The 23,379-nt window shown below is 41.1% G+C and overlaps 1 protein-coding gene across 2 annotated transcripts in view; it reads left to right on the top strand.

Annotated features, from left to right (window-relative positions):
• pappaa (pregnancy-associated plasma protein A, pappalysin 1a) overlaps positions 1–23,379 on the top strand; it is a 71,713-nt gene that overhangs the window by 26,144 nt on the left and 22,190 nt on the right. For both annotated transcript variants that reach the window (XM_057356328.1, XM_057356336.1), the window contains 7 exons: positions 8,007–8,135; positions 8,293–8,384; positions 12,194–12,390; positions 17,767–17,874; positions 18,433–18,568; positions 18,688–18,901; positions 19,833–20,001. In XM_057356328.1, the coding sequence (XP_057212311.1) occupies positions 8,007–8,135; positions 8,293–8,384; positions 12,194–12,390; positions 17,767–17,874; positions 18,433–18,568; positions 18,688–18,901; positions 19,833–20,001 (1,045 nt within the window). The remainder of the gene's footprint in view (positions 1–8,006; positions 8,136–8,292; positions 8,385–12,193; positions 12,391–17,766; positions 17,875–18,432; positions 18,569–18,687; positions 18,902–19,832; positions 20,002–23,379) is intronic.

Genomic DNA, 23,379 nt, shown 5'->3' with positions numbered 1-23,379 from the left:
GGCACACGGTCCCAATGCTTCACCCATTCAATTAACAGCCAGCGGAGGAGACGCTCACACGCTGCCAACAATAAAGAACAGTGTGTGATGTGGAGGAAGCTGAAGGCTCGTGTGCGACCCCACAGCTGCGCCGGCAGAGTCTGTGGGAACAAAACCCTCAAGTGAGATCTCCTGCAGATCTCAAGAGTTTTTCTTCAAACAATTTAGAATTTTATTGCAAAATTTTGTTTAAAATCCATTTGTGTCTATTTTGCATTTCTAGTTAAATAAAAAAACAAACGAATACTTGAATGACACACACAGCCCCAGAAAAAAATGAAGAGACCACCACAGTTTTGTCCTTGATCGTCATTTCGGCATGTATTGTCCAATGTTTGTTCAATTTCAACAGAAACAAACCTCAGGAATGACAGAAAGTCAACCACAGCAATGTGAAAGACTGAAAGAATGCAGAGACGCAATAAATCGGCCTTATTCCATCATATGTTCATCTTTGTAACGATCCTAAAGTACACGTAAACGCTGAAGTCACATTGCATTTTTAACCAGTTTGCCCTGTTTTCGTTTTCTGCAAATAAAAAAATACTTGCTCAAAGTTAAAGTCCGCGTGAACCGGAAGTGGCTTACTTCCGTATTCTGATGCATTTAGTTCGTTTAGTTTATTGTCCTTGTATTAAAATACAACGAAATTACAGTGCGACTCCCCCTTAGTGCAGTTTAAAAAAACACATAATATAACATTACTAAAACATTTCTAAAAACCAAGAGTAAAAATATACACATAAACATCACATATAACATATTTAGTGTTCTTATAGCATATGGAAAGAAACAATCCCTGAATCTAGAAGTTCGAGTCTTAATCGATCTGAGGACTACGTCAGACTTCGTACTTCCGCTCAATTTCAGTTCCGCTTCTGTTCGCGCCGATTTTAAGATTGTAGTTTAGGTTAGGGAAATCTAAAACGACAGCGGACATGGAGACACGGGATGCTATTCACTCTGTTGTGGAGAATATTTGCCAACTGAAGCCCGAACAAGAAGAGTGTTTGGTTCACATTTTGAATGGAGGTGATTTCCTCGGCTTTTTTATGGTCCTTGGAGTTTTCTCAGTGTATCTCGGTCTCTTTTATCTGTCGAGCTCGAACTGGCACCCTTTTGACACGTCAGTGTCTCCTTTCTTTTCCAGTCCTTGAACATTGCCATGTCATGCTGTGATCGTGCCATTAAGTTGCAGCATTTCCGACAGACTCGAAATGAACGAAGAGCTGCCGTGTTTAACAGAACTAATCCTAACTTTGACAGTTGGCTGCAAATATTTTCTTGTTTGTCTGCTGTCAAATATGAGTTTAGATGCACTAACTGTACCGTGGATGCGTAGATTTACTTCACATAATCTGCAAAAGTCGTTCACAGCCATCTTCACTCTGGTATTTCGCTCGATGGTTTCGTCTTCGCCGCATACCTGTGTTTACAGCGGAAGTTCGAGGCGGCTGACCCGGCGCATAACATACGTCATAACCAAACATTTTGTGATTGGCTTACGGGTACACCAATGATTTTAAACTTCAGACAAGCGCCCCCCCCCCCCACGAGAAAGTAAACGCTTCTCAATTATGCCCTTCCAGACTCTGTCTACGCAGCAAAGCAAAGTAGCAGAGTTTGGTATTACCAGGCTAGCGCCTACCTGAGGGCAACAGATCAAATATGTAATGGGCTGGATGGGAAGATCTGACATGATAAACCTGTCCCTCTTGAGGCACCGGGAGCTGGAGATCTCCTCTAGGGAGGGCAGAGTACAACCAATAATACTTTGAGCTGAATTTATGACCCTCTGCAATAACGTCTTGTCTCCTGCTGAACTCGCAGCATACCACACCGTGATAGAATAAGTGAGCACGCTCTGGATAGTGGACTGATAAAAGCACACCAGCAACCTTTGTTCCAACCCACTTTTCCTTAATACTCTCAAAAAGTGAAGGCGCTGCTGAGCCCTCTTTATCAGAGCTAGGATGTTGGTGGTCCAGGAAAGAGTCTCTGAAATATATACTCCAAGGAACTTAAATGCTGTAACTCTCTCTACACAATCTCCATTGATGACGAGGGGGGCATGATTCACCCTTTTTTCCCTAAGGTCAATAATGGCCTCCTTGGTTTATATGGTGTTTAACTGAAGATGATTTCCTATGCACCAATCTGTTAGATGACGCACCTCGTCTCTATATTTAGTCTCGTCCCCTCTTGAGATAAGACCAGCCACTGTCGTATCATCTGCAAACTTTATGATTTTGTTTGTAGAGTGGATCGGTACACAGTCATAGGTATAGAGAGCGTACAGGAGCGGACTCAGCACACAGCCCTGAGGGGAGCCTTTGCTGAGTGTGATGGAGGAGGATACATGAGAGCCAAATTTCACAATTTGTGGTCTATTTGTTAAGTCCTTTATCCAGGTCCAATAATTTATTAATCAAGATATCAGGGATAATAGTATTGCAGTTTTTCTCAGTCGCTTTGGAACATTTCTCAGATCAGAAATTGTCTTACCCCTCTAAACATCTAGTCATTTGTTCATCGTCTTAGTCATCCAATGCAAAATGGTTAGACCAGTTGTCATAACCTGTCAGGCATATTCAGTTTTCTTGTACTTACACTCACAGGTTGCTTTCACTGTTAGAAACTCAGATCCTTCATTCATACAACACACGCGTGCACACACACACATGCTGGGTTACCATGTTTTATGGGGACATTCCATAGACGCAATGGTTTTTATACTGTACAAACTGTATATCATATTCCCTACACCTAACCCTAACAATCACACACAACTGTCTGCTCTTTTACATTTTCACAAAAGATAATTCTGTATGATTTATTAGCTTGTTTCCTCATGGGGACCAAAAAATGTCCCCACAAGGACAAGGGTTTTTGATATTGCCATCTTTGTGGGGACATTTTGTCCCCGTACCGTAGGGTTAAACCTTCCTACACACACACACTGTACAGAGATTTTCCACAAGGATCTCGTCTCTGATGAGGAGAGGGCTCTGTTTCAAGATAATTTACAAAAGCATGTGGTCATGTCGGATATCGTTGCATTTTACTGCTGCGTTGCAAGAGTAAGACATCCCAAAGCCCCCAAAGGGGGAGTAGAAAACTGCATACAGTTCTGCCTGAGGGGTCTCTCCTATGTTTTTTTTTGTAAAATAATGTTGCATTTTCTTCATCACAGTTACTTTTTTCAAGCTTGATGTGTAATTTGTTGACAGACCAACAGAACAAGTGTAAAGTGAATCCTGTTCAATCTTTTGCTATCAGTGTCGCACATACAGTTACGTATAACTTTGTACTATTGAAAGTGAAATAAGTCAGTCTTGTGCATTATCAATGAGTGTCATTACAAACTGAAGCCATAGTTTACATCCAAATATAATCAAAAAAAGAAAAAAGAAAGCACCCGTTATATTGACAACATGGTGAACAATTCACGATTGATCAACAATTCATTATTCACGAACAATGACACAAGGACTTGCCATTTTCATGGGACTGACATGTTCACTGATGTAAAAATGTAATTTTGAGAGATGAACTAAGGATTTTGAACAAGTTACATGCTTTTGCAGGAAATCCATGATGTTGTACAGTTTGTACAAATTGTTCTGAGAAATGCACATATTATTTAGCTAATTTTAAGAATGATTCGAGAAATGCTCCAAAGCGACTGAGAAAAACTGTAAAAGCTGAACTATAATCTATGAAAAGCAGCCTTACATAGTTTCCTGCATGCTCCAGATGACCGAGTGCATTATGGAGGGCAATAGCGATGGCATCCTCTGTGCAACGGTTTACCCTATAGGCAAACTGATAGGGATCAAATGTCGAAGGAAGACAGGCCTTAATATGGCGCAATACCAGTCTCTCAAAGCACTTCATCACCACTGATGTTAGGGCAATAGGTCTGAAATTATTCAAACTGCGGTCTGTGGTTGAGGAACAGGGATGATAACAGACGATTTTAGATAAGTAGGAATGATGGCCTGGGTCAATATTCGTAAAAATCCCCGAAAGCTGATCTGCACTTACCGAGAGTACTTTTCTTTTTGGGGCAGTCGTGGCCTAATGGTTAGAGAGTCGGACTCGTGACCAGAAGGTTGCTGGTTCGATTCCCAGGGCCGGCGGGTATACGTGTGGTCACCACTTGCTGTGCGTGTGGTCACTACTCTCTGGATGGGTTAAAAGCAGAGCTCACATTTCGGGTATGGGTCACCATGTCTGACTAATAGGTCACTTTCACTTCACTTAACTCACTTCTCACTTAGTGTTGCTGAAGAATTAGTGAAGTGCTACTAAAGTTAATCGATGGTGCAGTCAGTCTGTTTTCTTCAAAGCGGGCAAAGAAAATGTTTAGTTCCTCTGCCAGCAGTGTGAACGGGAGCAGTATTGCACCTTTTATAGTTGGTCAGGTGCTGTATCCCTTCTTGGATCCCATTCGATGAAATGCCCCTCAATCTTTTGTTTGTATGACTTCTTTGCAGCTTTAATGACTCTCTTCAGATTGACTCGGGCCATACAATACTGCACTCTGTCCCCAGATCTATATGCAATGTTACGGTCATATATAAGAGTATGGACTTCCCCGTCATCCACGGTTTTTATTCAGAAAAATTTGAAGACGTTTTTTAACAGTAACATTCTCAATACAGAATGAAATGTATCCCAGAACAGCACGTGTGTATTCTTCCAAGTTCTGATTTTCAAAAACACCCCACTCTGTGCTAGTGAAACAGTCTTGAAGCTGTGAGAGAGCATTCTCTGGCCAAGTGCTGATCATTCTTCTAATGGGCTTGCTTTGTCTCCTCCGAGGTATGTAAGCTGGTATAAGGTGCAATGACAGACAGGTGCAATTTCCGAGTGAAAAGGAATTTCAAAGGAGAAAATTAGTGGGCGTGGCTTGCGTTTTTCACTGCGAATTGATTGGATGTGTAAAAACAGCTGTTGCATTTTGAAATGAAACTGGCAGCAGACTGACAGTTGAAGGGGAGGAGTTAATGGATGTTCCGCCCAAGCAGTCTAATTTACATCATTTGAGATGGATCCTCACTTCAGGGCGGAAGTGCATTTTCAGAGTTTAACTGAAGATTATGAGGGTACATGAATTCACATTGATAAGCGGTTTACTATAAACCCTGCAATATTTCATGAAAAAATAAGAATTGTTATTTTTAATTTCACTGGGACTTTAACAACACTGTCGGTCACACAGATTTGGCGAGCACTGTAAAAAAATACTGTAAAAGTAGAGCACAATACACTGTATTAATATAAAGGAATTATCAATTAATGTTTTTCAGTTGTTTTTGACAATTTAAAAGTTTGCACTGCATTAAAATGCATTTGAGCATTATCGGAAACGTGCATAAAACAAACGTACTGGCAGAAAATGACCAATACATTTTCTGTTATTTCCTTTTCCAGAAAATAGGCTTTAAAACATGATTTTCTTTGTTTATTTCCATGTTTAAATTTAGATTTTTTGAATCCCGTTTGCAAAGCGGATGTATGTGTTGTATTAATGATACCTCACACGTGTGTTTCCCTTTGGAGAGGAAGAAAAGACCCAACACGTCATTTTTAAAAACCCAGATGTTCAAAAGCGTTTTCCAGCTGTAAATCCTCAGACACATACTAACGTCTGAGCTTTATATGTCTGTGTCCACATGTGTGCGTGTTTCTAGTGTGAAAGCTTATTTGTGTTGTTCTTGTTTGGTTTTATAGTGCTTTCTCAGTTGTTTTTGTTCCACTGTTTCAAAAACACGGACAGATTGCTGCGTAAACCTCTCTCCGGCATCATTCACGTCAAGTGTTAATTTGAGTGATTTATTTCATCTCCTAATAAATATAATTAGATCAGACACCTTTATAACTGCACGTCTGAACGTTTCTTGTGTTTGAGGTGTTTGTGTTTTCCTCGGGGACGGAGGCCAGAGTAAACGCAAAGACTGAAGTCTTTGTGTGTGTTTTTTCTGTCGGCTCATTCATGGTAGGTGTGCGTCTGTGTTTGTTATAGTTCGGAGATTGTTGACATTTCCAGTAAAGAATTCTCAACGCACATGTTTACTGTTGTATTTAAGATGCTGCGTGTGAACAGATATTGAATTCCAGCGTGGTCTTCTCTCTTCTGGATTATCTTTAACTGGTAGCTCTCCAGTTGTTTATCTAAGCGACTGTAAAACGCAATATGAAACGCCGTGACGCAATAACCCTGCAAACACCTGCTCTCCAAAACCCAACACATCTATTTGGAGGCAGTTGGCTCATCTTTTGATTTTTCCGTCATGTGTTTGAGTCGACAGCTTCTTAACGGTCACTCTGTTTGTTTATGGCCACCGGAGCGTCGTGACCCTTTGTTCAGAGCGCAGCGATCGCCGAGGATTTTCGGTTACATCGTCTCAGCACAACATCCACCGCAGGACCGCAGCGAGCCTAACAGGAACCCCTCTCACGGCATCTCGTGTGGTTCGGTCGGCGGACCTCGGGCCCATACGGCATCTGAGTTCAGCCCCGACAAAACGTTTTTTAAACGTAAACGGTGGTGCGGTTGAACACTGTTGTGATGACGCAAGAGTTGAACTATGGCAGCTGAGAAGGCCATTCTTTGAGTTCTTTTTGAAGAATTTTCGGAGCCTGATGAAATCGGTATAAATACGTGTTTAATACTGCAAATACATGTATTCTAATATCTCCAATTGTTGTGTATACCGAGCTGCAGCGGACACATTTAAACGACTTTACTTGGACCCATTGTGCGAGCTGTCTCTTTAACACCACGTGGGTTATATACATGGTGCTGCTGATTGGCCTGACATTCTTGACACGCCCACCAAACAAGAAAAAACGCATCTCAAACCCTGTTGCACACCGTTGCAAACCGTTTCCAGGAAACGTGTCGTTCAACCCGGAAACCGTAGCAAAACGTTGCGCACCGGTTTGAGTTTGAACATGCCCCAGGCAGGTGTCGCTTATCACACACGTGATCTAAACCGCCACCAGCTCGGGGTGTGATGCATAAAAGCAGCTTTTTAAACATTTATATTGTACTAAGTTAGCTAGACCACCACCAAACCAGCATCCAGTGTAAAAAATCACACGGATATTTACTTAAAAATATTTAGTGCTTTATTGTTACCATCATTTTTTTAAGTAATTTAAAGCGTATTTTTAACGCAATATTCCATGAATAAGTCAAGAAAAATTACCTAAAATATTTAAGCACATCACATGATAATCTTAGAAAGAAATCAAGAAGAAATACTAATTTGAGCATTGGAGATAACTTGATCTTTTTTTAACTTCAGTTTAACATTTATTATTGTTTAGAACGTATATGATGTACAAGTAAGCTGAGAGTTGACTCAGTACCAGCATTAGCAGCATTACTATTCACTGAGTGAAAAAACACACATCATGAGCTCTCCCATGACCTAAACACAAGCACCGCTCTTCTGAACGATGGTAACCACGAAACTCAAAAATACAAACAGAATCTCTTCTAAATCAAGACAACTGAACAATAAACTCTATCAAGTCTTTCATTTTATTGTAAAGCACATAAAATGGCAGTTTTTCACAAAAATGACTCTCCTAATGCTGTCACATGCAAAGCATGCTGGGAACTCTAAATTCACTGCTCAGTTAGTGAAATTAACTAAAATAATTCATGTAGTCCTACCACAAAAAAATTAAGTAAAGATCCTTTATACACGTTTAAGTGGGTTGAACGTGATAAAATTAAGTTGAATTCACTCAATAATTTGTGCGTTTAGAATTCCGAGATTTTTTACTTTTTACTTAAATTTTGGTAAAACACAATTGTATTAAGCAAAGTTTACTCAATTAATTTCATGAAATCTACTACGACACAGAATTATTTTTTACGGTGCACAGACCAGGACCAGGTTCATTAAATGCTCTAGTATAATGGTTTAGTTTTTCTTCCTTTTCAGGGTCGTTGAGGACGATGGGGTGTACACCTACCAGATCCAAACCATCTCGAGTGGAAGCGAGAGCGAGCCTTCTCCTCCATTGACGCACCGCCTGGGCGCTCCGTACTGTGGAGATGGTCTCATCCAGAGGTGTGTTTCCATTCTCTTCAGTGGATCATCCCATTAACCCCACATGTTTGTGGGCTTTCAGCGTCACAGAATCACAGAGAGAAGATCAGTGTGTCACTTAATGGGGTGAAAACATCCATGTGTTGTAGACGATGATGTATTTATTGGTTTATTTCAGATCTCACGGAGAGGATTGTGATGATATGAACTCGATAAACGGGGACGGATGTTCCAGTCACTGTAAGAAGGAACCCTTCTTCAACTGTATCGGTAAGTGTCGGCTGACAGGTTTGTGAGAAGCGTTTCTTTACGGTGCCACATGAACGAAAGCTCACATCACATCAGACCTCGAGAGCCAAAGCTGTTGTTTATCTCGAGAATGTCAAATCTGGATGACATTTTAATGAAAGAACCGCATGCTAAAAGATTCATGAAAGATGTACTGGCATACGATCAGTAATAAAACAGAGCAACAGAGCAGGAACAGTCGAGTTTGATGAATATCTATCTATTGAATACTTTGCAGATCTTCACATGAGAAGCACATTCACACTTTTCAGTTGACACCAAAGTTGTGAGTTTGAATGACACGTTCCTTTGAAAATGAACCATGGTTAGGGTCAGTATATTAAAATAAATATGTAAAGTAATAGGGTATTATATGTACAGGGTTATTATAGTAAAAGTGTGGTAAAACTGAAGTAAAACCATTGATACCAAGGGTTAACTATAGTGACCATGTGTTTTGTTTTATTTGTTGTCAATTTTGTAAGGATCGGATCTGTCGGACTAATTTTCAAAGTTTCGTTAATTTTTTTAAATGAACTTCCTCCACCGTCCTAGAGCTCTGTTTATTAAAAGTAAACTGCAAAAAAGCATTGCGTGACTTTGTGATGTCACAACGGTACGTTAACACATTTACGCGTCATCTGTGTCTATTAGATGTTCTGAAATGCCGGTGAACTGACAATAAGAGCATGTTATTATTTAAAGAGACAAACCAATCATAACAGACATAAGTCTTAAAGGTACAGTCTCATGTACCCTTAGGGTCGGCGAGAGGGTGAACATTTAAAATTGGTTTAAATTGACGTCTAACATAATATAATAAATGTGTCTTAAGTCAAATACAGTATACAACTTTGTTTCGACTGCTGGTAGGAAGAGTTCAGGCGTGTTTGGATGGTTTCGTTTTGCATCTTTCTGTGTGTTTGTAATGAAGTTTATTTCTACCATGTGCTGAAGGAGTCACATCTGTGTGGCAGCTTTAAATATTTGTGTTTTCCTGTGGAGATCAGGCACCCGTCATGATTACAGCGTTTGTGTTTCTCACTCTCCATCTTTTATAGTTGCCCTCTGCTGACCCACAAGATAATGTTTGGTGTTCCTTATCGCAAAATTGTGTTATTGTTCTTATTGACAGAAGCGTTAGAATAACATCGTTGCCTGGAGACGGATAAATGCACGTCTCATGGTTTCCGGGAAACATCAGGGTACCGCTGGCGTGCGTGAGGTGATGTAAAGCATAGGTGCGGGTGTGTAACGGAGCTGCGTGTGTGCCGACCCCCTCGACAGCCCCTCGTTTCAACATCAGCAGAGCCGAGGGGAGCGTTGGAATTTGCACCGAGGCGCGAGCCAACTTGGCACGGCATGCCTCCGTCCCCCTTACTGGAACCCCTTACACTGAGAGAATGATAGAGAGACAGAGAGAAAGAGAGAGATTAGGATTGAATGGAGACACACAGTGTGGGAAATAGAGAGAGAGAGAGAGACGAGGAGGAATTCAAAACAGAAAAAAGAGACAGATGAAGAGAGAGAGAGAGAGAGAGAGAGAGAGATAAATGAAGAACAGTAGCTCCAGGATCTGGAAAACTCATCGGACGTATCCAAGGACTCTCCTGTCTTTCACTCACCTTCCTGTCTGAAATAGATCTAAATCCAATGTTTGCATAACATTCAGTCTACTAAGACACCTTCATCTGGCCAGTTTTTAAAGTCTGTGCCGGGTCCAGGAGGAACGACCTGCAAAAGCCAAATCTAAGTCATGAGTGGCCTTGGCAAGCCGTTCAAAAGTTCAGGATCACTTGACTGACAAAAATATAATTGTGAAAACATAACTTCGTTCATTAGAGAACTGAAATTGATTTGTTTTAGTTTTCTGTAGTCACAACATAATTCTGACCGTCACGCTATTGTATTGATGCGTTCTTTATTATTCTGCAATCTAGAAAAAGGTGATCCTAAACATTTGAACGGTAGTGTATATGAAATCCGTTTAGAGCGGCCAAAGTTGAAGTACAGTGTTATGAATAATAAAAGAAAATATAATAAAATCTAATAAAGTTACTCATCCTCTTAAACTGATTTAAACCATCAGATATGTAAGGGATAATCCACAGCTAGCCGTGTCTTGATGAGTACATAACTAGGGATTTTTAAGGTCCTACTTTGGTTTATGCAGTAAAAACACTATTATTTGGTAATAATAGGCATTTCTTCTTACCTTACTTCTTGACTGACTCTCAAATGATTCGTTCCGCGATTCATCCGTCTAATCCCCTCCTTTCCGCTAGCCTAGTCTGCTGTGATTGGTCTACCGCGAACGAGGCTCCCGAGCTACAGTGTTTGGGGGAGATGAGTGAAGTTTTCGCGGGCAGTCCTAGCAAAACGTAGGCGGGGACTATATGTAGTGACGTAAATCCGCGGCGGTTAGCGAATCGGACTAGGGCACGACTCGTTTGCGCGATTCAGAGTCGACTCCCTTTTTTTCCAAGCCAATAACTTTGTTATTCATTCACCTTCAGATTTACAACTTGGCAGACTGCTTACTTTCAAACACGCCAACATTACACATTTTCATGATCTCATGTTATGTACTCTTTAAAGGGTTTTAATGCGCGACGTGGAGGCCTCTGCGAAGTGCATTAAAAAAAATTAACTCACGGCTAGCTGTGGATTATCTCGCTTATACCATGGTCGTTTGCCAAGTTAAAGCTTTTATTGATGTTTACAGTGTCATTTTAGATCAAACAGGTGAAATGATGGTTATCTTGTCAGTTAATTTCAAATGTACTAATCAAACTGACTGGAGCTAGCTGTGCGTTAAAGGGTTTTAATGCACACCTTCCAGCCAATCAGAATCCAGTATTCAAACAGACCATGGTGTAACAAAAGTGAAAGCAAGTTTAATTGACTCGCAATTACAGATATCAAAACATCTCAGGTCACATTTATATCAGAGGTCTAAATCTCAAGATCTGAAACCTGAATATTCATGACTTCATTGTATGTTTTTCTTTGCTTTCTTTTATCAGGCAGCGTAGGAATGTTCCAGACAGTAAACATGTGCCAGATTCTGACATGAATTAAAGCACCGTGCCAGAATTCAGTTCAAAACAAATGCTCACAAACTTTCAAATTTCTGTCTCGAATTTCTTTTTAAATGACATTGAAAATATTATAATGCGTTTCACTTCTTTCATTTAATCTCAGAACTGACTTGCGTTAGTCATGTCATAGTTGTTTGGTTATCTCTAAAGCTCACTTAAGTTTGGTCTAGATCATCAGATGAGATGTTACGATGCCAAACACAAATCTCTTTTCCATCTGCCTTTCATGCACATATTTCTCTAAAGTTTGTGTCTGAAACAAAGTGAAATGAGATGCATGAGGATGGGAATCATGATCCCACAGAGGTTTTCATTCATTGTGTCATTGAGTTCAGATTCTCCACCACTCTCTGACAAAACAGGACGTGAGGTTTCATTTTACTTTTGGGGTCTACAATCGAGAGCGGCTAAAACTCTGGATAATTCCTGATTATAAATACCTTTGTGAGCAGGTTTCAGCAAAAATACACGACTGTATACATCTGTGTTAGCGTTTGTTATAATACGAGATTTCACATCCTGACAAACATTCTCAGGTACATTTTTAAACTTGCAAATGAAATGTGACTTTATGCAGTGATGAGAAAAAAGGATGCACACAACCTCAAAACACATGTGTTGCATTACTGTTCTCATTAGATGTAAATGACGTAACGATGCGATTTCTTTCTCAAACACACGCGTTTACAGACGAGCCCAGCATGTGTTATTACTATGACGGTGACGGTGTGTGTGAAGACTTCGAGAGGGAGACGAGCGTGAAGGACTGCGGTCTGTACACACCCAACGGTTTTCTGGACCAGTGGGCCACCACGGTGGAAGTTTCTCATGAAGAGAGGCTCTACTGCCCGGCCGATGTGGCTGCCGGATACCCTGCTGTTACCAAGGTAACCGCCTCACCAGCATCCGCTCGCTGTACTGTTTCCATTTGTGTCGTGCAGTGAACGATCGTCTTGTGGGAGAATCCTAATATTATGTCCAGCCCTGTGAAACATTGGTTCTATCAGATTTCTGCTGTGAAGAACATGCAGTCCGGCGGGCCGAGTGCACTTTCATGTCCGTGCCAATCTAGCGTCGCCATTTGGTCTCCACACAGTGGAGCAGAGAGTACCAGATACAATTACAAGCCGTGTCGAGCTGATTTGGTCTGTGTTGAAATAGAATTACGGCTTCATTGTGTTTGTTTTTCATCATTAAATGTTATGTGCGCACAGCTGCGTTAATTTAGAGATCATGACACGAGGGGTCGACTCCGAGACGGTTCTTTGAAAAACTTGAGTGCTTTGGTTTCTTCTGAAGATAACATCGCAGGAGAGGACAGTAAAGATGTCTGCGATTTACACACTGACCTCAGCGTCAAACGCCTCTGGTGCACGATGTCCTGGCCCATTTCCCTCACAGACAGAGCAGACGGGCTTCTACTTTCCTTTTTAAGAGCGGTTCACACAACACTACTGCACATCTACATCACTCCAGACGACAAAAGCATAACACAAACACCTGCACAGTACAGTTACGACAGTGAGTTTCTGTTCCAAGATCAAGAAAAAGCTGTTCGGCACATTTCAAGAACACGTCTGGCTTATAGATTTGACCCTGAAGTCCATTTTTGATCTCTTGAGAACATTTTGATTTGGGGCTATCATGTTTTCACTTCACAATTATTGTGGCCAAAAGAATTCATGATAACAATATCTTTGCAGTATCTATTGAAATTAGGGCTGTCAAACGATATGTTTGTATACACATAATATATGTGACCCTGGACCACAAAACCAGTCTCGAGTAGCACGGGAACATTTTGAGTAAATATAGCCAAAAATACATGGTATGTGTCAAAATGATTGATTGTTCTTTTATGCCCAAAATCCTTAGAATAGTAAGTATCGTGTTCCATGAAGATATTTTGCAAATTTCCTACCCTAAATATAACAGAGCTTTATTTTTGTGAGTAATATGCTATGCTAAGGACTTCATTTGGACAACTTTACAGGCGATTTTCTCAATATTTAGATATATGTTTTTGCACCCTCAGATTCCTGATCTTCAAATAGTTGTATCTCGACAAGACTTAAGACTGGTTTTGTTGTCCAGGGTCACATACTGTATGCTTGTGCTCTGTGCCTAATAGTTTTGTATTCATAAACACGTACACATACATGTATACATATTTAGGAAATATTTACATGTGTTTATTTTTTTTACCAATCATTTAAATGATATGTAAATGTTTAGCAGTTTTTATATTTTTGTTAAATATATACATGTATGTGTTTAAATGTGTTTTATACGCACACTACACAGACACATTTAAACACAAACTTTTATTCTGGATGCGATTAATCGTGATCAATCGTTTGACAGGACTAATTGAAATACATCATGCAATTATTCATATATATATATATTTTTTAATGTTTTTTACGTATTTTATTTTCTCTTTTTTTGGTCAATGAATCAAACTCAAAAGGGAGACAAAAAGAGAGTTTGTAACTTTTAAAGCAAAATGTAGACGTTGATAAACTCTTTCTATTTTGCGTCCTGACATTTTTCTCCTGACGATGAAGCACATGTGTGCCATCGAGTTCTCATTACTGTAAAAAAATCACATTATTAAAATGTATTGTACAACCTTAAATTGCTTTTATATGTAAATCAGGTTGAATTAAATGAATAATTGGAATTTAATGAGAATTAGATCACCGTTGAGTACACTGAGAATTACGAAAGTAAAAAGAGAAGAAATTCAACGGAACATCTGGACACATTTTTTCTTGCGCTGTGACACTTCATTACATTTTCCGGAGAAATTAAGTAAGAAAAGAAGTTCTGAGTGTGTTTTCCTGACGTTCCCACCCGGGTCATTGACTAAATGAGAACAGCCTTCATTCATGTCCCGCACGCGACGCGTGTTATCTGTTTCTGAGGTTGTGTGCATCGGTTGAAGCGGCCCTGAGGTAAAGTCGTCTCGGGGCCGCCATATCAGGGCCATCTGATGAGCTCCGAACCGCTCGTGCCTTTGAAATACTGTTGTTTTGTGTTCTTCGGTTTATTTGTCGTGTCCCCTTCAAAGCCTCCGGGCACGCCGCGAACCTTCAAAGAGCCCGGCGGAAACGAGTGTGGCCGATAGAGATCTGGTGTTTAGACGCATGAAAAGATTCGGGGGAGATGGAGCGAGCGACAGGGCGGTCCAGAGTGAGCTGCCAGTGGGCCCGGAGCCACGGCTTCAAGCTATTTGCCGTGAAGAACGAGTCGGTCTTCAGGTCATGAGAGCAGATTTGCATGAATGTGAACTGTAATGTTTCCTCTCAGCACCTGACGTTTTAAAGACCCGAGAGAACAGAATGTCTCTCCTCTGAATGTGTGGCCTGGATGAGATGCTGCTGTTTTGGGTCATTCGATGTAATACAGGCCAGTTTTCATCTGTTGGACTCATGAACGGCTGGATTACATGGTTCTATAGATCTCTGTGAAATATCCGGTGCTATTGGGTTTATCCCTCACAGACGACCACAGGCTTGGCTTTAGATGTAGGAATGGACGATACGTTCATGTCAGAGACACAACTGCACGCTGGAGAATGTGGACGTTTTAGATCGTTGAGGTCAAATAATCTGGATTTGAATAAATGCGATGAGAAATGTTTAAATTGATATCGAGATCTTCAATAATCTTGACCTTTGATTGCAGACGAGACAAATCTGAGCTCAGTTTGACGCATTGACAACACACACATTTGTCAGATCTCATCAAGTCTTCCGTTTCAGTTATGGATCATCTGGTTTTCCCTTAAGAGACTGGACTTTAGATGAACCTTCATGTACATTGTTGGCTGTTAACACATCAGGGTTTTTGGAAGCGTGAACGGTGTGTGTCTGCAGCAACAGAGCTGTTTATGTGATGTGGAGGACGGAGCGCTCTCGGAAAGCCATCTGAGACCACATTTGAAAACCTTCAAACATCTCGGAGTCTGTCTGCGTGTCTTTAAGTTTAGAGAACGTTACCTCACACCACAAGCGTTCTTCGTCAATGCGAATCTCGCTAAGGTCGCGCAAATATCTCACAGATGTCGGGTTAGTTGGCAAATCCCTGTCTTGTTTGTCCCGGTTTTGCTGGAAAAACAAGTTCAAGTTTATCCAATGCGGGCAGCGAAAATAAACAAACAAATGTGCAAATATATTCCAAATAAGAAACAGTTTCTCTCTCGAAGCTCTCTGTTTATGCGGAGAAAAGTCATTTAACAACAAAAGAGTTTGGGCTGAAAAACAGAGACGACTGAGAGAAGAAAGGTCACAGGGCTGAACGACAGATGAATATATAATATCTTAATTGATCTATTTTATTGATTCATATTTTAGTTTTTAGTAAACTAGATGTAATCCAAATGAAATGATGCAATGCTCATTTTTGTCATCATTTATTCTCCCTCGTGTGTTTCTGTAACACAGCAGAAGATATTTTGAGAAATGTCTCAGTGGCGTTTTGTGTTCATACTATGGAAGTCAATGGAGTTCAGTGTTGATTCGTCAAAAGATCTTCTTTTGTGTTCTGCAGAAGAAAGAAACTCACACAGGTTTGACATGACGCGAGAGTTTTGGGGAAATTCCTGTTTTTGGTTCATTGAAGCATCTCTGTTGATGCTCGTGACCTCGACCCAGCGTCTGAATCTCTTCCAGGTCGTGCAGAACATTTTGTGGGCACGTGGGTTCCCCCTAGAACCCTCAAGTTAACCTCCACTGACCTGAATCAAGCCCACGGAAAAGACTTTTATTCTGTATACTGCGCTTCATATCTGCCTACTTGGTCCTAGACTCGTTATTTCTCATTTGTTCTGTTGTTTTCTGAAAAGAATGACGACCGTGATTCTTTGGTATATTAGATGCGGTCTTGTCTGTCTTTGGGGGTTTCTCACACGTCTTGACACGAAGACCTCGCAAAGACTCATGTCCATTTGTCTTTTATCTCGAGCGGTGATTCACAAACAAACTGGCTGTGTTTCTGTGTATGTGTGTGTTGTAGTGTGCGGGGGTCCCCATGAACGCCACACAGCTGGTCTGCATTAGGTTTTGGACGCAGTCTACAAACCATCCTGGGCTTTGTTTTCAGGAGTGAGCGCTCAAGGTTATTTGCTCGTGATGAACTTCACGTCCAGTCATCCAGTGACATCCAGTCACCCGCATTCGAGGAAAAACTCGAACGGCAAATTTCGGTGGGCGGGCTTTCTCTGCGGTCGAGTGCACTCGTCCGACGCCGTGAGATCTTCATCAAGGTCGCAGCGCCGCAAAGGACATCGCAAAGTTTCATCTGGATTAAAAACCTCCATGGCTTTTGCAATTTACAGCCCGTGCTCACATTCCAGAAACCTGTGGTTTGAGTCAAATCATTGGTTTTATTGGTTTATATCACCACTCACGCTGGGCTGTTGGTCTTATGGTTTAACAGTGATGTCATCGGCCCGCTATGTGTCCGCCGGAGACTTCCACCACCCGCCGATAGGTAGCGGCTCCTGAGAACGGTTGATTCATCCTCATCAAATACGTTGAGTTTCGCTAGTTTTTCACGTCTCGTACAGTTTGTCAACTGGGTTTAAGACCGTTTGCCGTGAATTTCCACTAAAAGCCACCTGCGGTCGCGCTGCTTGGAAGTGCAAGATTAGCTTTGTTCCCTTGATGGAGCAGATTATACCGAACACATCAACAGATCTCTCGCTCTGATACTACTCTTTGCTCGGTGTACTTTCCGTGCTGGCTCTCATTACATATATCATATTTCATACCATCAGTAGAAACACTGTGTCCTTGACGAATGTCATGGTGCGTCAAGCTCTTTTTATGAGCTCGGCGAGGTTTAATAAAATCAATTCAGGGTTGATGTTGTTTTTTTTTACAGGTCTTGAACGGACAGTTCACCCAAGAATACAAATTCTGCCATCGTTCATTCGCCCTCGTGTGTTTGCAAACCTGTGACTCTTTCTTCAGTGGAACACGAACGAAGATATTTTGAGAAACGTCTCTGTGGTTTTGTGTTAACACAGTGGAAGTCAATGGGGTTCAAAATATCATTCTTCAAAAGATCTTCTTTTGTGTTCTGCTGAAGAAAGAAACTCACACAGGTTGGACATGACACGAGCATGAATAAATGATGGAAGAATTTTCATTTTGTATCTATTTGAAACGAGCTAATCACTCATTCTTCACATCAGAGGTGTAGGATTATCAAAGTTTAAAGAAGTGAATGGATTTGTCATATGTTTTCTGTTACAGACGTGTCAGTCCAAAGTCTTTGATTTGTCCGATGGAGTTTCTCAGTACGCCTGGTTTCCATGTCGCGAGGCTCAGGGCATCACCTGGTATCCCCAATACTGGCTGAAGGTGAGATTTCAATTTCCTTCATCTGACCTTTGTGACTTGAGATCAGAAGATAAATTAGACTGGCGTCTCTTTGATGTACTAAATGGCCTGTTGTGTAAATACATTGAAAAGTCTCAAAATCGTTCACTGACAAATGTTGGGTTGTTTCAATTAACGGTCAAATGCGGATAATTGGGTTAAATGTCTATATTTGACCCAACCATGAGCTTAAAATAACAGCTGAGTTCATAACAATGGTCACATTTACAAGCTTCTGTGTTTTACCAATTTTCAATAACTAAGCATGTTGGCATAAAATTTTTTAAGATCAAACAGGTCAAAGATTTGAAGAGTTTGGTTCCAAAATGGATTTTTTTAGTTATTATGGCCTAAATCAAAACGAACCAAATACAGTTTGATTGATGTTAATTGGAATGCACAATAAAAAAAGTGTGATTTTGGATTTTTTTAAAACGGAGTTATCTCATTCATTCATCTTCATTTGTTATTCAAATTGCTAAATTTGATTCAGTGATCCACAAAGCAAAGCAGTAGCACATGTGATCTGATGTCCTGCAGGCGTATTTCTCTCACCCGATGGTCGCGGTGGCCGTCATCATCCATTTAGCCGCAGATGGAACCAGCTACATCGACCAAACCCAGTGCAACATCACCGTCCAACTCATCGACACCAAAGAGGCCGTTCACAGCTTGGGTGAGAGCTGCCGATGGTTTCGTTTTTGCGAACCAAAGCCAGCTTTGCAATCTTTGTTTAATGTTGTTAAACTGCTCGTTTCATGATGCGTCTGTCCGTCTCGTCTCTGAAACGTTCAGGCGACTGGCGTCTGAGCTGTCGTTCCAATCCGCTGGTGATCCCGGTGAATCACGACCTCAGCGTGGCCTTCTACCACACCAAAGCCATCCTGCTCATGTTCCGCTCGGACCTGGTGGCCATCTCCGGCGTCGGCCTGCGCACGTTCCAGTTCTTCGACCCCATAACCATCAGCGGCTGCCAGAGCGATGAAATCTACAATCCCATGGGCCAAAGGTGAGCGGCCTGTTTCATCGCTGATCATCTCACGACACCTGCGCAGCCTGTGACACGTTTCATTCTCAAACATGAACTAGTTACTTTTTGTTTTTGATTCTCATTAAACACAAATACAGCGCGCTCAGAAGAAAAGCATCCGCCAAATACACACACACAAATGTTGTACGCCGCCTCATATTCTGGCCTCGGGACTTTGTGTCTTGTGTGGAATCGTCTGTGGAGGCCTTTGACCGCCGGCAAAATGTTTCCCGTAATACTGCCCCATCTACAAAACCCCACGTCCCCAATTCCCAGCCTTGTTAACAACGGGGGCCATTAACATGGCTGGGGTTTATGTTCTCTCCACTTTTTTCAGGACTGTATGCCACTTCAGCAGGAGTTGAATGTGTTTTATTCCTGCTCTCACTGCATTGGCATCAGGTTTTGGCTCAGACGCGCATAGAATGCAATAACAGTAAACGAGGGCAGATATTAACAGCGGTGAAGCAAAAACATCATGTAATCGTTTCTTGTGTACGCGGTATGGGACTTAATATACAAGAATATAGACATTTTTGTGTTTTTAGTCACAAAATAATAATGGGTGTATGAATCATAACAATCATTTTTTTGTATATAGCCTCACAATTATTACGAGGTCAGATAAACCGCATTTAATGAATAATATTGTTTCATATAGTTATATGTGTTCATATGAGTTATATATATCATAAAGGCCTCAGTCTATATATAAGATTTAGAATTGTGGCCCTTGTACCTAAAGAAAACTTTACTTACGGCCCCTGAACTTTTCAAAGCGTGTAAAATTGTGTGTGGATCAGAAATTAAGAATATACAATGATGTTAAATGAGTGTTGTTTTAATGTTAAAAGACTAGAATCACGTCACACAAGGATCTCTCTCTCTGTCTTGTTCCCTCTGTGTGCAGCTGTGTCCATTATTCCTGTGAAGCCATCGATTGCCAGGAGCCATTGATCCGGAATGCCGAGGTGAAGTGCAGCGACGGCGAATATTTCAACGGAGCGCGCTGCACCGTCAAATGCAACTGCGGCTACGTCCTGCAGATCCACAGGGACGATGACATCATCAAGAGTCAGGTACTGAACACACTGACTTCCACTGCGTGAACACAAAACATTTCTAGACATTTAGATATTTCTAAAAAAAAAAAAACGTATTTTAGGTGAACTACCCTTTAAAGTAGAGCTGTAATCGGGCCTTAAAAGTTAGGCCCGACAGTGCCCGAGCCCGACAGAATTCGGCCCGAGCCCGACAAGTACATTTTGATTGACAGCTTTTTAAAAGCCCAAACCCGTTTACAGCCCGACATTAGGCTATTCAAATGTGCGCACGCACACAGCTTTTGTCATGAGCTGGTTTGAGCTGGTCATGAGCTGGTTTGAGCTGGTCATGAGCTGGTTTGAGCTGGTTTGAGCTGGTCATGTGCTGGTTTGAGCTGGTCATGAGCTGGTTTGAGCTGGTAATGTGCTGGTTTGAGCTGGTCATGTGCTGGTTTGAGCTGGTCATGAGCTGGTTTGAGCTGGTCATGAGCTGGTTTGAGCTGGTCATGTGCTGGTTTGAGCTGGTCATGAGCTGGTTTGAGCTGGTCATGAGCTGGTTTGAGCTGGTCATGAGCTGGTTTGAGCTGGTCATGAGCTGGTTTGAGCTGGTAATGTGCTGGTTTGAGCTGGTCATATGCTGGTTTGAGATGGTCATGAGCTGGTTTGAGCTGGTCATGAGTTGGTTTGAGCTGGTCATGTGCTGGTATAAGCTGGTCATGTGCTGGTTTGAGCTGGTAATGTGCTGGTTTGAGCTGGTCATGTGCTGGTTTGAGATGGTCATGAGCTGGTCATGAGCTGGTTTGAGCTGGTCATGAGTTGGTTTGAGCTGGTCATGAGCTGGTTTGAGCTGGTTTAAGCTGGTCATGTGCTGGTTTAAGCTGGTCATGTGCTGGTTTGAGCTGGTCATGTGCTGGTTTGAGCTGGTCATGTGCTGGTTTAAGTTGATCATGAGCTGGCCATGAGCTGGTCATGTGCTGGTTTAAACTGGTCATGTGCTGGTTTAAGCTGGTCATGAGCTGGTTTAAACTGGTCATGTGCTGGTTTAAGATGGTCATGTGCTGGTTTAAGCTGGTTTGGCCACCTTAAACCAGCACATGGCCAGCTAAGGACCAGCACATACCAGCTACCATGCTTCAAAACCTACCTAACCTTCATATACAGTTTTTTTCCATCTGTACAGGACACACCTAGTGTAGTTACTCAAGAATCACCGTTCATCTGAACAGCGTTAACTATAAAGATAAATCATTCTTGATGGACAGTGTTTGTATTTGTATGACGATGTGTCTCGAGATGCATTTCAGCAAGCAACAAAGACAAAACAGACTTACAAAAGACTTCACATTCTCTAAATACAAGTCGGAATGTCTTAAGAAGTGTTGCTTCTCAGGGACATTCGTCATGTTTTATGCATTTTCTGATATTTTTACTGGAATATTTCCTGCTTGTAAAGAGAGGCTGTTCTCGAGGAAAATCCAGTTTCTCATGATCTGTCCTCTTTAAAGCTGAGGTTGTCATCTCAGTGATGTAACGCTTTGATCGAGCGTTGCTCTCGGCGATGCGATCACACCTTCTCGATTGATTACTTCATTTGCCGAGTCAGTACAGCATGTGTCTGTGGGAACACGAGGACAATAGAGTCGAGTTGCATCTTGTCGAGCTTCAATAGAAAGTTTGCCGTGTCACACGGCTTCCAAGAAATCTGCCTGAGATGATGACATTGTTAAAATGATTTGTGTTCTTGTCTGTTTAATCATGCAAACACAGCACTCAGATATTTAATGGATAACCAATGGAAACCAGCGGAGCGACTCGCAGGGACCCGTGGCCCATTTCATCCCGCATACAGCTTTCAGTAGCTACAAGCCATCAATCACTCATTAAATGTGATCTGATATTTATCAACGTCAGGATTATATACAAACACAATTTGACGTCATTTGTTTTGAGAATCATGTAGTTCTTCATAGAGCAGACTGGAAACAGTAACTTGTTGATCCTCTTGTAGCTCCGGCAAATGTTTTCTGTTGCTTCTTATAAGAGTTTCATAACGGTTTGAATCATTTCTTCATACAGATCTCTTTCGGTTGATCAATATTTCTGGCTTGTCTGTGGTTTCGGGGCAGTGTGAGCACAGCATTTGTTTCCCAATATTCCCAAAAGCTCATTTCTGTGCGTGTTGGTATTTGTTGGCAATTGCCTTTAGACTTGACAGATTTGCAATACAACACAATCAGTAAATGAAATGAATGAAATGGTCTAAAAAGTTCAAAACTGAAATGCAACGAAATGATGCTCTGAAGCTCTTGTTTGAATTACTAGCATTTTAATGGTTTTTATAAATTTAGATCAATTAAAATTTCTTTCTGTAGCACTTTTTAGTTTTACGGAAGATACGTATTAAGACAGACATTAGAGACATAAAAACTTTGTGAAATTTATGGAATTTACCTTATACTTAGAGAAAAGCAGCATATTGCAGCAAATATTGTGAAGTAAAGTATTGTTCAGTGTAGTAATTCACTGTATAGTGTCATAAAGTACAGTGTCGTAAAGTAAAGTGTTGCGTAGTAATGTACAGTATAGTAGAGTATCGCAAAATATAGTATGATAAAGTGTGATATAGTACAGTGCACTATGGTACTGTGAAGTGAAGTACAGTACATTGTAGCATAGTAGAGCATAATATTGTATTATATTGTACATAATATAGTAAAGAACAGCACAGCACAGTGTAGCATACAGTAGTATGGTGGCACGTATTAAAGAACAGTACAGTGCCATGCAGTACAGCACGGTGTAGTACACAGTAGTAAGGTGTCATGCACTAAAGTACAGTATAGCGCAGTACAGTAAATTACAGTATAGCAAAGTATGGTATAGTATAGTACAGTGCCGTGCAGTGCAGCACTGTGTAGTATACAGGTGTATGGTGTCATGCACTAAAGTACAGTAAATTACAGTATAGAAAAGTATGGTATAGTATAGTACAGTGCCGTGCAGTGCAGCACTGTGTAGTATACAGGTGTATGGTGTCATGCACTAAAGTACAGTAAATTACAGTATAGGAAAGTATGGTATAGTATAGTACAGTGCCGTGCAGTGCAGCACTGTGTAGTATACAGGTGTATGGTGTCATGCACTAAAGTACAGTAAAATACAGTGCTGTAAAGTACAGTACAGTACTGTGTAGTATACAGTGGTGTGGTGCCGTGCAGTGTAGTAAAGTGCAGTACAGCACAGAACACTATAGTGCAATGCTGTAAGATGCCGTACAGTAAAGTATGGTACATTACAGTATAGTATAGTGCAGTACAGTACAGTGTAGTAGATAGCAGTATGGTGCCATGTATTAAATTACAGTATAGTGTAGTATACTATACAGTATAGTACAGTGCAGTGTAAGCTTGTTGC

Source organism: Triplophysa rosa, linkage group LG2, assembly GCF_024868665.1.
Source record: "Triplophysa rosa linkage group LG2, Trosa_1v2, whole genome shotgun sequence".
NCBI lineage: Eukaryota > Metazoa > Chordata > Actinopteri > Cypriniformes > Nemacheilidae > Triplophysa > Triplophysa rosa.
This window is presented reverse-complemented; position numbering and strand designations above follow the sequence as displayed.